At 45.6% G+C, this 17,222-nt stretch overlaps 1 protein-coding gene and 2 long non-coding RNA genes across 16 annotated transcripts in view; 2 read left to right on the top strand and 1 right to left on the bottom strand.

Moving 5' to 3' along the window:
- LOC129541691 (uncharacterized) overlaps positions 1-12,462 on the bottom strand; it is a 60,325-nt gene extending 47,863 nt beyond the window's left edge. For 9 of the 12 annotated variants that reach the window (XR_016037278.1, XR_016037276.1, XR_016037267.1 and 6 more), the window contains exon 1: positions 11,407-12,462. This is a non-coding gene — a long non-coding RNA (uncharacterized LOC129541691). The remainder of the gene's footprint in view (positions 1-11,406) is intronic. The other 3 variants (XR_016037270.1, XR_016037274.1, XR_016037277.1) reach the window with 3 other exon arrangements.
- On the top strand, positions 358-11,413 carry LOC129541694 (uncharacterized). Of its 2 annotated transcripts, none has more exons than XR_016037279.1 (3): positions 358-390; positions 7,489-8,928; positions 9,076-11,413. It is a non-coding gene; the product is annotated as an uncharacterized LOC129541694 (long non-coding RNA). The 2 variants fall into 2 exon arrangements; XR_008682874.2 differs by lacking the exon at positions 358-390 and having other exon boundaries at positions 5,049-8,103; positions 8,805-8,928.
- Positions 12,463-12,476: 14 nt separating the features above from the next.
- The window catches only part of VTCN1 (V-set domain containing T cell activation inhibitor 1), a 79,853-nt gene continuing 75,107 nt past the window's right edge, over positions 12,477-17,222 (top strand). Inside the window, exon 1 of one of the 2 annotated variants that reach the window (XM_055403802.2) lies at positions 12,477-12,622. In XM_055403802.2, the coding sequence (XP_055259777.1) occupies positions 12,591-12,622 (32 nt within the window). In that variant the 5' untranslated portion in view covers positions 12,477-12,590. The remainder of the gene's footprint in view (positions 12,623-17,222) is intronic. The other variant, XM_055403799.2, reaches the window with a different exon arrangement.

The raw sequence follows: 17,222 nt of genomic DNA, 5'->3' as shown, positions 1-17,222 counted from the left end.
TGATGCCACGTTTTCTCACCTGTAAAGTGGGGATGATTATTCTAAACTCAAGGCCTGATGGGAAGATTAAGTTAGTAGACACCATGCATGAGGATCTTTGACACACAGTTGGTCACCTTCAATATGTTTGTGAAGCTGAATTCATGGGGGTCTTTCCACACTCACTGGACCACACCTGCTGTCAGTTATTTGGGTTAAGGCCATATGGCCTCGGGCATCTGTGCTGATTGCACCTTGGGAGTTGGGTACATGGCTTGTTACGGAAGGTCAGGGCAGAGTAGGGAACCTGGCTTTCCGGTCAGGCCGTGAGCTCTGGGATTGATTACTTTGGGCCAGCACTTCTGAATCAATCTAACACCAGACTCTTCCATGGACATTTGCCTTCTCTCGGTAAGATTTTCCTCTTTTGTGTATTCCCTGGTCCCTCAAGATGGCTACATTTTCAATCAGCAATCATTTGTTGAGCAGATGCCAGGCACAAGGCACTGTGTCAGATGTTGTGAGGGAGGCCCAGAGAATCACTTTTGTTGAGAATTTGCTATGCAGCAAACTCTGAGCTGGGCTTCCCTCATGGCTCACACAGTAAAGAATCTGCCTGCGATGCAGGAGATCTGGGTTTGATCCCTGGATTAGGAAGATCCCCTGGAGAAGGGAATAACTGCTCACTCTAGTATTCTTGCCTAGAGGATCCCATGGACAGAGGAAGCTGGCGAGCAACAGTCCATGGGGTTGCAAAGAGTTAGACATGACTGAGTGACTAATACTTTCACTTTTCAAGCCCTGAGCTAGGCCTTTTACATGCTTTATCTCATTTACAAAGATTAAGACAGTCTCCAGCCATAAGGAATGAAACATCATTAAAGGAAAATAAGACATATACACACAAAAAATAACTATTCCAAGTATATAAAACTGAAAATCAAGACATTATGAGAACTGAAAATTTAGAGAAAGCAAAAGTTACTGCTAAGGGATGGGGCCATGACTGTATTCAAAATGAAGGATGGGTTTGATTGGGTCTTGAAGGATGGGCAACATTTGGGCAGGGAAAGAGAAGAAAATGAGTCTGTCCACTTGGGGAATTGCACAAGCAAATCTAAAAATGGGAATGAATCCCAGCTGTGCCCATCAGACAGTGAGCAGCCCATTCCTGAAGTTGGGATAGGACAATTTCCCTCCCCTCTCTGTACCTGCCCCCCACCACACACAGACACAATAATTGAGAGGCAACCACTTCAGTGTCAGACAGACTCAAATCCCACTTGTGTCACATGCCAGCTAAATTAATAAAACTGTCTGAGTCTCAATAACTTCATCTCTGAAGTGGGAATAAAATACTTCATCTCCAGGTTTGTTACAAGATTAGATGAAATGATGATATTATGTAAACTGCCCAGCCCTCTGTTAATAAAAGGCTGTGTCTCATCAAGCATGTGGATATTGATTGAGTGTCTATGGTTAGAGCCGTCCGTAGTTTGCAAAGTACCTTCACCTACACAGCCTCATCAGGATGGGCCTTTCCTTTGCTCTGCGTGTAGGCAGGGCTGGTGTCACTGGGGTCCCATTTCACAGCTGGGAAAATGGAAGTTTAGAGAAGCCTGGACTTTCCAAAGTTCCTAACTTTACAGTCAGATAGACCCATGTTCAGACACTGGCTCTGCCACCATCTGCTAGCTGGAGAACCTCTCTGAGCTTCAGCTTTGCATTCCATGGTCAGTTTAACACATCCATACCTACATCCTTTACTAAGCATTTAATTTGATTATTTAAATTTTTGAATGTATAATAAGTTTCAAAACTTAAAAACTACAAGAAGCTATGTGATGAAAAGTCTCCTTCTCACCCCGTCCACTATCCCTCATGTACCACCACATCCCATAAGTAACCTGCGCATACTTTAGCCGATCACTGTGTGTCCTTTTCTGAGTCTCTACACATATAGAAGCAAATCCAAATGCATCTATATGTGCTTCTGCATCTTGCTTTATTTTGTAAAGTGCATCTAGGAATTTTTTCACATCAGCACTTACCAGCTTCCTTATTTTCTTTGGCAGTTGGTATTTCATTACCTGGATGTGCTGTAATTCATTCAACTAGTCTCCTACTGACTGACACTTAGGCTGGTGCCAGTCCTTTGCTATTACAAACAACACTGCAGTGAATAACCTTGTACGTATACCACTTTGTGTTTTCATATGATAAATTTTCATACAATAAATTCTTAGAAGCACATTACTGGATCACACTTGGGCAATGTCATGTTCATAGCTACCCTCCATCAGGTTATAAACCCACTTGCAGTATACAAGTGCCAGGGCAGTGTGCTGTTACTGTTACTGGTACTGTTACCAATCTGATCGGTGAAAATAGCATCTCAGCGTAGTTTTCGTTTGAATGTATCTTATTATGAATGAGATTGAGCATATTTTCAAAAAGCTCTTTGTCTTTCCCTTACTGTGAACTGTCTGTTCACATCGTTTGCTCATTTTTCCTTTGGGTTGTTGGTCTTCTATATTTTATAATAAGAACTTTATACAAGCTTTATACAAATTTAATCTTAGAAATGGAAACCCTTTGTGATATGAGTTGCAAATAACTTTTTTCTTTCTTCATTGGTTGTTTGCTTTTTCCTATGGCTTATTGTATCCGTTATTTGCACATATGTGTATGTTACAAACCATCCCCAAACTTATCAGCTCATCACAACAGCCATTGCGATGCTATGGTCTGGGCTTAGCTAAGAGTCTCTCTCTGTTCCACAAGGTGTCAGCCAGGCTCACGTGTGCTTTAAAGTCAGCGGGGGATTGATGTCCTCATTCATGAGTCTGGTGGTTGACTGGCTGTCAATAGAAGGTCACTCGTCATCCAGTAGGCTAGTCTGGTGTTCTTCTCATGATGGTCACAGGTTCCAAAAACAGCAAGACAACAAGTACATACCAAAGCCCAAGTGTTTTTAAGCCTCTACTTGCGTCACATTTGTTACTGCCTCTGTGGCCAAAGCAATAAGGCTGGATTCAGGGTAGGAAGGGAACACCTGAGAGTGTAAATAAAGGGAAGGAATTTTTGGCCATTTTTGAAAACAATCTACAACATTTACGGGATTTGTTTGGGATTTTGGTTCTTTTCCTTGGTGTTACTATTATTTGTTTTCCTATGTAGTGTTTTATTTTTATAGTAATGTAATTTGTTAATCTTTTCTGTCATAGCTTCTACATTTTAAATTATAAGTAGGAAGCCATTCTTCCACTCTGAGGTTATAAAGGTAATTCTTACTATCTTCTCATACTTTTACAGCTTCACTGATTACATTTAAGCTTTTATCCATTTGGAATTTATCCTTGTGTTCACTCCACATTTATATTCTTAAGTAAAACATAATCTTTCTCTATTGTCAGGGTAAGCAGTTATACTCAGTAACAAACAACTCCTAAATTTTAGTGGCTTTTAACAAGAAAGATTTATTACGTGCTCACGCCACGTGTCCATCATGGTCTAGGGTAAGCTCTGCTCCCCATCAGCTTTACTCTGGGACCCACGATGAAGACCCACCCTCCTCCTAGGACACTGCCCATCTTGCACAGAAGAGAGACCAAGACATACACAGTGCCTCTGACAGCTTCCTCTCAGAAATGACACTTGCTTTTCATGGGCTAAAATGAGTCACACAGCCAATCCTGATGGCAATGCAATAGTGAAGTATAATCCTCCCCTGAGGAGGGACAAAAAATAACCAAGAACAATTGAGTCTTTCACAACAGTCGTTTCTGTTAACTTGCAGCTCTGGGAAAGGACACAGAGCCTGAAGCTACTGGAGACCGAATCTTACCAGCTAGGTCAGGAACATCATCACTGGCCTGGGATTAGGCATGCCAGAAGCAAATGACCCTCACACCTGACCTTTCTCCCGTAGGTCTTGTACCCTGTTCAGAGCGAGGGAGGTGTGTGTAGTCTGGGGCAGCAGAGCATATAAAGAGAGGAGCAGTGAGCCTCACCTAGGAAACTGGTGTAAGTTGAATGGTGTCATCTTAAAAAGATATACTGCAGTATGAACCCCACCCCAGTACCTCAGAATGTTACCTTTTTTAGAGATAGGGTCTTACAGAGGTAATCAAATTAAAATGAGTTTATTAGGATGAGTCCTAATATGACTCATATCCTTATATAAAGGGGAAATTGGGATACAGAGGGGAGATGATATCGAAACAATTTACCTCAGATTGAGATTTGAACCCATGTCCTGGGACTCCATCCCAGTTAAAACCCACAATCTTCCAACTGAGATCACAGACCTGGCTTTAGGACCTAATGATGTCTCACCACAGAAAAAAACTCAGTGGGAGACAAAGTCATAGGTAAGAGTGGATTTATTTAGAGAGAAACATTTCCACAGACGGACCTGTGGGCCATCTCAGAAGGTGAGAATGATCTCAAAATGTGGCATGGTTCGCTTTTATGGACTGGATAGTTTCATTGGCTGATGAGTGGGAGGATTATTCCAAACATTTCGGGGAAGGGACAGAGATTTCCAGGAATCGGGCCACCACCCAATTTTTGGTCTTTGATGATCAGCCTTGGAACTGTCATGGCGCCTCTGGGTGTGTCATTTAGCTTGCTGATGTGTTACACTGAGCTGTGCTGAGGATCAAGATCTCGTCAAAGTTGACTTGTCTGCCATCTTGGACCCTTTTGATTCTAATCAGTTTATGTTGTGTCCTTGGGCTATGTCACCCTTTCAAAACTTGTGACCTGCCCCCTCCCCTCCCATTTCAGTATGAATACACAGGAAAAAGACAGCCATCCACTAGTGAAGGAGGGGGACCTGGAACAGATCCTTTGTTCACAAGACTCCAAAGGAACCAATTCTGTCATCACCTTGATGTCAGACTTCCAGCCTCTGGGACTGTAAGAAAATAAATGTCTGCTGTTTAAGTCACACAGTTAATGGTACTTTTTCATGGCAGCCCTAGCAAAGGAATACGGGGAACATATCCCAGAGCTTGGTAAGGGCTGCCTGGATGCTAATTTGAAGCATTTCTGGTGTCACTGCTGCTGCTGCTGCTAAGTCACTTCAGTCATGTCCAACTCTGTGTGACCCCATAGACAGAAGCCCATCAGGCTCCCCTGTCCCTGGGATTCTCCAGGTAATAACACTGGAGTGGGTTGCCATTTCCTTCTCCAATGTGTGAAAGTGAAAAGCGAAAGTGAAGTCACTCAGTCGTGTCCGACCCTTAGCAACCCCACGGACTGCAGTCCACCAGGCTCCTCAATCCATGGGATTTTCTAGGCAAGAGTACTGGAGTGGCTTGCCATTGCCTTCTCCTCTGGTGTCACAGGTTAACAGAAAAGAAGCCCGTGGTCAACTAGCAATGTCTTCCTTGGATGTGAGGTGGGAAGTGGCAGTGAATTTGGAGACAGCTGGCCAGGGAATTCACTCAGGTTCCAGTACATGGTGACTCTGTGATGACAGCAAGGGTCACACCAACTTGTAAACAGGTGAATCTCAGGGCAGGACTGCCAGGAGTCCATGACTGAGGGCTTCACTGAGGATAACGGAGGGGGGACGGAGAGTAAGCCTGGCATCTACCTAAATGTGGGTCCCGAGCCTGTCTGGTGATGGAGCAGCCAGCACTTCTCTGATGAGAGAGCACCAGCAAGAGAAAAGTCAGGGTCTCAAATGAAATGATAGCTCCTCAATATTTTACTAGATGTCAGCATTCCTTTCAATTAGCCTTTTTGAAGTTTGCTATATTAAAACCAGAAAGTCTGCCCCTCTCAGCTCTGCTAAGTATCATGAGATCTCTGCCTCTAGCAGAGTAGAGTAAGATTCCACAGCCCTGAAAAACACAAAGTATTTCTCAGAGCAGGTTTTAAAGGGTACTAGGGCTTCCCTGGTGGCTCAGAGGTTAAAGCGTCTGCCTCCAATGCGGGAGACCCGGGTTTGATCCCTGGGTCGGGAAGATCCCCTGGAGAAGGAAACGGTAACCCACTCCAGTATTCTTGCCTGGAGAATCCCATGGATGGAGAAGCCTGGTAGGCTACAGTCCACGGGGTCGCAAAGAGTCGGACACGACTGAGCGACGGAATGGAACGGAAGTATATAAGAGAAGTCCTGAAATATTGATGAAAAGGTCCAGAGATGTGGGTGCTGTGGTTGCTTTCAGCAAGTATTTCCTTCCTGAAGGCAGATTCAACACCAAAAAAAAGCAACAAAAAAACTTTAAAAAAAATGTTAATCTCTGAGGCATGTGTGTGCGTGTGCATGCGCGCGTGTGTGTGCATGCACGCGCACGTGTGTGTGTGTGTGTGTGTGTGTGTAATATGCCATAGTTTGCTGGGTGCTCCATGGAACACCGTTGTAATGTGGGAGCCAGACAACACTTTGGATGTAGATATTAAGGTTGACTCAGCAGAAGCAGGAGTGATGAGATGTCTTCGGAAGTGACTTCAGAGGCAGAGCCCACTAGAGAGAGAGATGGAGCAGAATAAGATGAAAGAACAGTGTATCTTTTGCTTATGGAACAAACCACCCCAGAAATAATGACTTAAGGCAACATTTTATTTGTTGGTGATTATACAGGTCAGCGGTTTGGGATGGGCTCAGCTGGGCGATTCTTATATTCCCCTAAGGTCATTCATGGGCTGCAGCCAGCAGGCAGTTCAGCTAGAGGCTGGTTGATTGGGGCTTTCAACTTGGGTGGTTCATCTCTGTGCCAGAGGCTTTATCACAAGGCAGCAGGAGAGCCTTCAGCAGCCAGAGAGGGCAAGTCTGAAGACACACACACCCTTCAGGCCTCTGCCTGCATCATATTTGCTGACATCCCAGAGTCCAGCCCAGGGTCAATGCGGGAGGGAACTACACAGAGGTTTAGATCTATGAAGGCATGAGTCCTTGGTGCCTTCATTGTAAGACTCTTCCACGGTTTGCCTTTTTGAGAACCTCTGTAACATGTTCTGAAACTCTCAGAGGTAAAAACCTGTAGTCTGCCAGAGATTAGATGGTAGAGTTCAGGAGGTAGTGAAAGTTTTATTGTATTCATTTCTGTGATCCCTTCTATACACACAGGCAAGTAGGCCTGGGAAAGCTCACATTATTGACCTTGAACAAATCCCTTAATCTCTAAGGTTCAGTTTTCCCATTGGCAAAACTCACCCCACAGGGTTACGGTCAGGATCATGTGAGCTCATGGCCTTTTGTGACACACATTAAGTGGGCGCTTCCCTATCAGCCAGGATAGGCTATGGAGGAAACTTTAAACTGGTGCTCAGGGAAATGTACAGTTATTCGATGAGAAAATAGAGCTCCAAGTGACTAGGCTGCTTAAATAATTTTAAAAATTCAGAAGATCTTTCAGTTCTAGATACATTGTTAGTCTTGATCTTTGTCTACTCAAAATTAACAAGGAGAAAACAGATCGGCTTTGCCTTTTGTCCTAATCCTAAACTATTCCTCTATCTCAAAGGCAACTCATTCTCTCTTATTTTTAACAGCATCAATCCAGCTCACAAACCATCGCCTCTAGAAAGTGTTTGATGAATCACACCTGATTTGATCCCTGCTCACCTATCCATCAAATATTACCAAGTCCTCTTTAAGTGTCTGGTGTGGTGCTAGGACCTGTGACACAAAGATGAATGAGGCCTTGTTTTTATCCCCTAGTTGCTCACAGACTAATGATGTGATAGATGCTTAAACAGGAAATAGTACTGTCATTGTGTGCTGTGAGAGAAAAAAGTACGTTTACTCAACAAACATGTAACACCCCTTGCTCTCTGTATGCCTTATGCTGGTGTGAAACATTAAAATGAACAAGGGGGACTTCCTGGTGGCCCGGGGTTAAGAATCCACCTGCCAGTGCAGGGGACATGGTTTCCATCTCTGGTCTGGGAAGATCCCACGTGCCACAGAGCCACTAAGCCTGTGCGCCAACAGTTACTGAGCCCACACTCTGGATACCATGTGGCACAACTACTGAAGCCCGTGAATCCTGGAATCCGTGATTCGCAACAAGAGAAGCCACCACAATGAGAAGCCCTTGTACCGCAAACAGTGAAAACCCGTGACCAGCAACCAGCAATGAAGACCGACTGCGGCCAAATAAACGAGTAAATAAAATATGAACAAGATGCCTTTGTATTCTTAAGGAGTGTCTAGTGAAGGAGTCAGAGAGGTCTCCAGTCATAATTTAGGAACTCAGAAGTAGGCATGAGCTTCTCATGGAAGCCCAGAGCATGGCACCTGCCAGGTGGAAGTGATCAAGAGTAGTTTCCTATAGAGCTGATCACAGACAAGGAAAAGGCAGACACAGCAGCATGTTACAAAGGCAGTTTGGAGCAGCTTGAGAGTGCGGCATCTGGGGGAACCCAAAGCAGCTCAGCATGCCTGGTACACAGATCGAGAGCAGGGGTGTGACAGCAGAATCTGGAGAAGTTGGTAGAGGCCAGACCATGGACGCTGAGGAGCCATAGATCATTTCAATCCGGAACGTGATCTGATCAGATATGCATTTTAGAAAAGTCACTCCAGTGGAAGTAGGTAGATTGGCACTTACAGGGGCAGACTCAGGAAGGGACAACAAAACAGGAGGCTGTTTAATAATCCACTTCAAGTGGGAAGTGATGAGGGATCAAATTTAAGAGATACTAATAGGGATAGAAGGAAGGGGGTGGATTTGGAAGGCATGAAGGAGTTTATGGGCTGAAATGTGTCGTCCCCTGAAAATTTTCGTATGTCGAATTCCTTACCCTCAGTACCCAGATTGTGATTGTATTTGAAGATGGGTTATTTTTTTTTTTTTTCTGTCAAGCTGTGCAGCATGGAGGATCTTAGTTCCGCAAACAGGGATTGCTCCCACACCCAATGCAGTTGAAGCTCAGCGTCTCAATCATTGGACCACCTGAGAAGCCCTGAGATGGAGAGTCTTTAAAGAGGTGATTAAGTTATCAGCTATTAGGGTGGGATTAATCCTATATGACTGCTTTGCTTATAAGATAGAAGAACAGTTTAGGATTAGGACAAAAGGCAAAGCAGATGTGTGAAGCAAACACCAAGTCTGTTTTCTCTTTTCTCCCTGTCAGCCTTGGGGAGAGATGCAGAGACATTCAGAAGAAAGACCATGTGAGGACACAGGGAAAAGACAACCATCTTTAAGTCAAGGAGGGAGACTTCCGGAGAACCCTGCTGAAACCACAATCTTGGATTTTGGCCTCCAGAACTGTGGGAAAATGTCATTTCCATTATTTAAACCGTCCAGTCTGTGGTACTTTGTGATGGCGACCAGAGCAAGTTAAAAGAAGCAAGATGGACATGGACACAGTATAAAACAGATAACCAATAAGGACGTGCTGTATAGCACAGGGAACTCTGCTCAATGTTACCTGGCAGCCTGGATCGGAGTGGAGTTTGAGGGGAGAATGGATACATTTATATGTATGGCTGAGACCCTTTGATGTCCACCAGAAGCTATCACAACATTGTTAACCAGCTATACTCCAATACAAAATTAAAAGTTTATAAAAAGACAAAAAAACAAAAAACCTTGTGCCTTTGGGGAGGGTCAGACGTATAGGAATTATTGAAACTGCTGCTCCACTTCCTCTATCTTCCCCAGACCCAGAAAGGATCCAGTTAGCATGGATACCTCATAAGTCCCTGGCATCACCCCTTTACTTACTCCAGAGAAAAGGAAGGCATGTGGACCCCCTCAGATACTCCACACCCTAGCCCAGGAAGAGGTGCTTTAGAGAAAGTTAAAGGGATTTTCCCAAAGTCACATGATGGGATGATTCAAAAGATCTTCCCATAACTCCCCTATCCTGTTGGTGGGAATGTAAATTGGTGTAGCCACTATGGAAAACAGTATGGAGGTTCCTTACAAAACTAAAAATAGAACTACCATGTGATCCAGCAACTGCACTGGGCATATATCCGAAGAAAACTCGAATTCAGAAACATACATGCACCTCAACGTTCATAGCAGCACTAACACAATAGCCAAGACATGGAAGCAACTTAAATGTCCACTGACAGAGGGAAGGATAAAGAAGATGCGGGTACCTGTATACTCTGAATACTACTCAGATATAAAAGGAATGAAATAATGCCATTTGCAGCAACATGGATGGACCTATAGATTATCAGACTAAGTGAAGTAAGTCAGACTGAGAAAGACAAATATTAACATCATGTGATATCGCTTATTTGTGGAGTCTTTTTTTTTAAATGATATAAATGACCTTATTTACAAAACAAATACTCACAGACATAAAAAAACAAACCAATGGTTACAAAAGAGGGAGGAGGGGAAGGATAAATTAGGAATTTGGGATGAACTACTGTATATAAAATTTGGGATATACACTACTATATGTAAAATAGATAAACAACAAGGCCCTATTATAGCTGCTGCTGCTGTTTAGTTGCTAAGATGTATCTGATTCTTTGTGACCCCATGAACTGTAGCCCGCCAGGCTCCTCTGTCTATGGGATTCTCCATGGGCAAGATTGTCCATGGGAAAGAATACTGGAGTGGGTTGCCATTTCCTCCTCCGGGGGATCTCCCCAACCCAGGGACTGAGCCCACATCTCCTGCTTGGCAGGTGGATTCTTTACCATTGAGCCACCAGGGAAGCCCAACACTATACAGCACAGGAAACTATTTAATATCGTGTAACAATTAAAAGACGCTTACTCCTTGGAAGGAAAGTTATGACCAACCTAGATAGCACATTGAAAAGCAGAGACATCACTTGGCCAACAAAGGTCCGTCTAGTCAAGGCTATGGTTTTTCCCGTGGTCATGTATGGATGTGAGAGTTGGACTGTGAAGAAAGCTGATCGCCGAAGAATTAATGCTTTTGAACTGTGGTGTTGGAGAAGACTCTTGAGAGTCCCTTGGACTGCAAGGAGATCCAACCAGTCCATTCTAAAGGAGATCAATCCTGGGTGTTCATTGGAAGGACTGATGCTAAAGCTGAAACTGCAATATTTTGGCCACCTCATGCGACGAGTTGACTCACTGGAAAAGACTCTGATGCTGGGAAAGGTTGGGAGCAGGAGGAGAAAGGGACAACAGAGAATGAGATGGCTGGATGGCATCACCAACTCTGTGGACATGAGTTTGAGTGAACTCCGGGAGTTGGTGATGGTCAGGGAGGCCTGGCGTGCTGTGATTCATGGGGTCGCGGAGAGTTGGACACGACTGAGCGACTGAACTGAACTGAACTGAACTGAACAACTTATGGTGAAAAAAAAAAAAAGTATATATATATTATATACATATATATAACTGAATCACCTCGCTGTACACCAGAAATGAACACAACAATGTAAATCAACTATACTTCCATTTTTTAAAAAAGCCTAGAGAGGAAACAAATATGTAAGAAATAAAAACAAAGATCTTCCCACCGTTAAATTACCCTCTCCTCTGCTGTCTTCTCTCCACCACCGGGTTCTTTCTTGCTTTCCCAGCTGTGCTCCGTGCTAAAACCAGCAGACTCTGCACCAACCCTGGAGTCATTCTGCCAAAGTCCTGGGGCATCTTTACCCCAAAATAAACACAGTCGGCCAGCCTGCAGCTGGTGAACCAGCCAGTCCATGGATGTTTTCTATCCAGGGTGCCCCTCCGGAGGGGATGGAGGGGGTGCAGGAAGCAATACAGAGAGAGCGAGCTTTGGGCCATAGACTTCTGTCTTGTTGGAAATCTGAGCGCTAGATGAAAGGTCAGAGATCAGATTTTCTAACCCACTCACCCAACAGCAACTGGAGAAGGAAATGGCAACCCGCTCCAATGTTCTTGCCTGGAGAAGCCCATGGACAGAGGAGCCTGGTGGGCTACAGTCCATGGGGTCACAAAGAGTCCAACGGGAGCGACTATCACTCACTCACCCAACAATAATGTCAAGAGAGGGTAAATTCCCTGTCATTTTGGAGTCTCAAACTAGTCGTGACAGGGATGGGGCAGGACCTCTCACCGTTTAAGAGATCTGCTTACCCAGCAGCGCAGTCTCAGGGGCCCCAAGGTGAACTCCGTCTCGAGTGACAGACTTGCACTCTTGTCATCTGGGCTCACAGTCTTCTGAGGTCCCTCGGCATGAGCCCCTTCCATGAGAGATCCCACCAGGGATGACCCAGCCTCTGTCTGAGCATCAGCCACACAGGAAGGGCTCCCAGGCTCCCGCTTCCTGGCACAGACCTGCCACTCTGAGCCATTCCTATCCGTTCTTGGGTGGAGATGCACTCTCCCTCCAGAGTGCCCCCTCTGCAGAGTCAGAAGAGATGTGTGTGAAGCAGAGGGCCTGGGAAGCTTTTCCTTCCCACTCTTTCCCCTCGGTCGAGGCTTGGCAAGGTGGCTCTGCGTGCGCCAGACCTCCCTGGCTGGGACGAGCAGCCTCTTCCCTGCAGGCACTTCTGCAGAGCAGCGCTGCTTCCTCATACCTGAGCTGTGCACGGCAGCACCGACCACTCCCGGCTGAACCCACTATTTAAGGCCAGTGCACCCCTGCCGGCTGTGAGTCACGGCACTAGGAGGGCAGCGGCAGCTCCACTCACCCCAGCATCCAGCGCCCTGCAGGAAGGCCCCTTCCCCTGCCATGGCTTCCCTGGGGCAGGTCATCTTCTGGAGGTAGTGCTCTCTTCTCTGTCTTTACAGGTGCAGGGAACCAGGGTGAGGTCTTGCGGTGCTGCTGAAGACTGCTGGGCCATCCCATAGCTCCCCACCGGTACCCTTATCTGATCCAGCACTGGGCTGGCATGAGCCTGGCCACATAAGAGCTTAGGAGAATTGGATTTAACATCTTACCCCAGCCACTCAAAGCCCCCATTCAGGGTCAGATTGGTTTTCTGCCATGGAGGGAAGGCTGGCACCTGCCACAACAGCTCTAGACCAAGGAGTGTGTATGCCAGGCTGGGACATTAAGGCTCTTGTGGGGGCACTAAGTAGGATGGCATGGGGCTGCTTGGTGGAGTGGGAAGGAATCTATGACTGATGATGGCTGGGGTGCAGAGGGACCCTCTATAAGCCCCCAGGATGAAGGAGGTGAGCGTGCTTTGGCTTTTCTGTGGGTGTGACTTCTCAGTACTGCTGAGTAATTCACACCACCACCCCTCCTCCACCCTGGCTCCAGGGTGGGGTCCCTAGTTTTCCTGGGGGCTCCTGGGAGAGGAGACCCCTGCTGCTGCTGCTGAGAAAACAATACTTTATTGAAGGCCAGAGTAAGCCCTCCCTAGGGCCTGGGATGGGATGGAGGAAGGACATAAAGAAACAGCAGCAAGAGGAGCTTGTGGCCCTGGAAACTGCGGTAGGGCAGGTCCATCAGCAGAGCTGAGAGGATGGAGGTGGGGGGTTGATAGAATGAGCCCAACTCCCCAGAGATGAAGGTAGCCCCATCTCTTACCTTCTGCTCCTCTCACAGAGTCAGGCCGTTGCTTACCTTTCCAGAAGGAAAGAGGTGGAAAGTGAAGGAAGAGTTTTCCTGAAATGGTTGGTGATTCACCTTCAGTCACAACTCGTGACGATGTTTAAGAGGACTGGTGGGTGTTGGTTCTAGGGGTTGTTTGTGTCTTTTCCAGAAAGGAAAAGCAGGGAGGGAGGAAGGGTTAACCTCAGATTAACAGTGAAGTTTCTATAAAGACTGCGAGAATGTTACTTCTTGGAGGCAACCTAGAAAACTCTCTTCCTTAAAACAAAACATCAGCTCCCTCACGGGTGTCCTCCTGAAGTCACCAGTCCTGAGTCGGGGCCTGGGGACGCTCAGGGTGACCGCATGGCTGTTGGGCAGCATTCCCCTTCCTGTGTCTGCAAGGACACCCTGCTCCCTTCCATTTGGACTTTTCTGCCCAGTGAGGATGTCCCAAGAAGCACCTACGTCAGAGGACCTAGCGTTTTGCCAGCACCTTCTTTCTCTGTGCCCTGGGCTAGGTGCCCCACAGTGGCCTCCTGTAATCCTCACCACAGCCTGTGAGGGTTCATGATCCCCTCAGAGGGGTTAAGTCACTTTCTCAAGGCCATACAGCCTGGAAGAGGCAGGGTAGCGTTGGAATCCACCCTACCTAACTCCGAAACCCAAGTTCTGTCCCCAGTGTCACGCTTGACTCCACTGCCTGCCCACGCCCCCCTACTTCCCAACCCCGGTTCCTCGGGTCCACTGAAACACTCCTCATGCAACAAGTGGGTCTGTTGTTCCCAGGAAGATGTGTGGGCTTTCTAATAATACATTACAACCAGCCTGACTGGTTTCGCAGGAGGATTAGCAGGAGGTGGGTGTTCAAAATGCAGATCCCACCCTTCAGAGACCCACTGGAATCCACAGAGGCTGCTCTTGTTGACCCCAGCATGCCTTGGCAGTTCTTCATGCTCTGCGGTTACAGAAGCGGTGAGGAGCCAGCAGGGTGGCTGAATCTTTGTGCAAACAGGCCCCTGGGAAGATGGTCGATGGCAGGCTGGGTGGGGAGCAGGGGTCTGGAGGGCTCTGCCCTAACAAGCCTCTTTCTTTGCCGTAATTTCCTTAATTCATACTCATACCTTTACTGAGATTGGTGGTATGGGAAGAGTTCATGAGAGGATCTGCCACCCTCTGCGGACCCAGTGGATTATTACCTTAAATAATTACCAGAGAGCTTACTACCTTCAAAACTCATGCTTAGAATGCGGGGGGATGGAATGTTGGTGTGCAGGTTCTGCTGGGCCTAACCTCCATGGTACATTCAGAAGCTCTGTGGTCAGAATTCTCTTCCCCCTTTCCCTTCACGGTCATCAGTGGGAGCAGACCTCACCCAAGGAACATTTTGTTTCAGCTTTTTTAAAGTAAAGTATAATCAATGTGCAATATTACATGTTACAGATGCACAATATAGTGACTCACAATTTTAAAAGGTTATATATGAGCTTTCCTGGTAGCTCAAACGGTAAAGACTCAGCCCACAATGTGGGAGATCCAGGTTCAGTCCCTGGGTCAGGAAGATTCCCTGGAGAAAAGAATGGCAACCCACTCCAATATCCTTGCCTGGAGAATCCCATGGACAGAAGAGCCTGGTGGGCTACAGTCCATGGGGCTGCAAAGAATCTGACATGATTGAGCGACTTATACACACACACACACACATTCATACTCAATTTATAGTTACTATAAAATATTGCATATATTCTCCGTGTGGTACAATATACCCTTGTGGTTTATTTATTTAATAGTTTGTACCTCTTAATCTCCTATCCCTCTATTTCCCCTCCTTCATACCCTCTCCCTATTGGTAACCACTAGTTTGTTCTCTCCAGAGAAGGCAATGGCAAGCCACTCCAGTACTCTTGCCTAGAAAATCCCATGGACGGAGGAGCCTGGTAGGCTGCAGTCCATGGGGTCGCTACGAGTCAGACATGACCGAGCGACTTCACTTTCACTTTTCACTTTCACACATTGGAGAAGGAAATGGCAACCCACTCCAGTGTTCTTGCCTGGAGAATCCCAGGGATGGGGGAGCCTGGTGGGCTGCCGTCTATGGGGTCACACAGAGTCGGACACGACTGAAGTGACTTAGCAGCAGCAGCAGTTTGTTCTCTAGATCCCTTCGTTTTATTCACTAGTTCATTGTATTTTTTAGATTCCACACATAAGTGGTATCATACAGTATTTGTTTTTCTCTGTCTGACTTATTTCACTTAGCATAATGTCCTATAAGTCTGTCCATGTTGCTGCATATGGCAAAATTTTCATTCTTTTTTATTGCTGAGTAGTATTCCATTGTATCTCAATACCACATCTTCTTTATCCCTTCATCTATAGATGGACATTTAGGTTGTTTCCTTGTCTTGGCTATTGTGAATAGTGCTGCTGTGAACACAGGAGTGGATGTATCTTTTTGAATTATAGTTTTGTCCAGATACACCTAAGAGTGGGATTGCTTGATCATACAGCTACTTTATTTTTAGTTTCTTGAGGAACCTCCATACTGTTTTCCATGGTGGTTTCACCAATTTACATTTCCACCAACAATGTAAGAGGGTTCCCTTTTATTCATGTCCTCTCTAGCACTTGTTATGTGTAGACTTATTAAAAATGGCCATTCTGACCAGTGTGAGATGGTACCTCATTGTAGTTTTGATTTGCATTTCTCTAATAATTAGTGATGTTGATCATCTTTTTATGTGCCTATTGGCCATCTGTATATCTTCTTTGGAGAAATGTTTGTTTAGTTCTGCCTATTTTTCAATTGGGTTGCCTGTTTTTTTGATGTTGAATTGTATGAGCTGTTTATATATGTCAGATAGTAACTCCTTATCCATCATATCATTTGCAAATATTTTCTCCAATTCAGTAAGCTGTCTTTTAATTTTGCCGATGGTTTCCTTTGCTATGCAAAAGCTTTTAAATTTATTTAGGTCCCATTTGTTTACTTTTGCTTTTATTTCCTTTGCTTTAGGAGACAGATCTGCCTATATTTTCCCCTAGGAGTTGTATAGTATTTGGTCTTACATTTAGGTCTTTAATTCATTTTAAGTTTATTTTTGTGTATGGTATTATAGAATGTTCTAATTTCATTCTTCGACATGTAGCTGTCCAGTTTTTCCAGCACCACTTATTGAAGAGATTGTCTTTTCTCCATTATATATTCTTGACTCTTTGTTGCAGATTAATTGACCATAAGTGCAACCCACGAAGGGTCTTCCCTGGTGACTCAACAGTAAAGAATCTGCCTGCAACACAGGAGACATGTAGGAGTTCGGGTTCGATCCCTGGGTTAGGAAGATCCCCTGGAGTAGGAAATGTTAACCTGATCCAGTATTTTTGCTTGGAAAATTCCATGGACAGAGGAGCCTGGTGGGCTACAGTCCATGGGGTCGCAGAGTCAGATACGATTGAGCACACATGCACTCCCCTTAGGAATCCATGGGTGGAGAAGTAGTGATCCCTTCTCTGAAGGGCTTACATTCAGTCGATAGTATTAACAGAGCACCTACTATGTGCCAAGCACTGCATGAGGCACTAGGTCAAGGGCAGTTAAAACACTGGAAAGGGTTTAGGTTAATGGGAAAGTAAGACTCCGAAACAGACAATTACAACCTTCTGTTGATTAGCCATGAGACAATAGAGCAGAATGAAACTGGAGCACTTCCCTAACTTAAGAATTTGGGGGAGGTTTCCTGAGCCAGGTGATGGCTGGGCTAAGTGTTGGGGATTAATTAGCAAGATCCAGGTGAAGAAGGAAGGGAAGGGCCCTCTAGGCAGAGG

This window comes from Moschus berezovskii, chromosome 4 (genome assembly GCF_049115385.1).
Source record: "Moschus berezovskii isolate FMDL1 chromosome 4, NW_MosBer_1.0, whole genome shotgun sequence".
Classification (NCBI taxonomy): Eukaryota; Metazoa; Chordata; class Mammalia; order Artiodactyla; family Moschidae; genus Moschus; species Moschus berezovskii.
The sequence above is the reverse complement of the archived record's forward strand: the minus strand, read 5'-3'. Positions and strand labels throughout refer to the sequence as shown.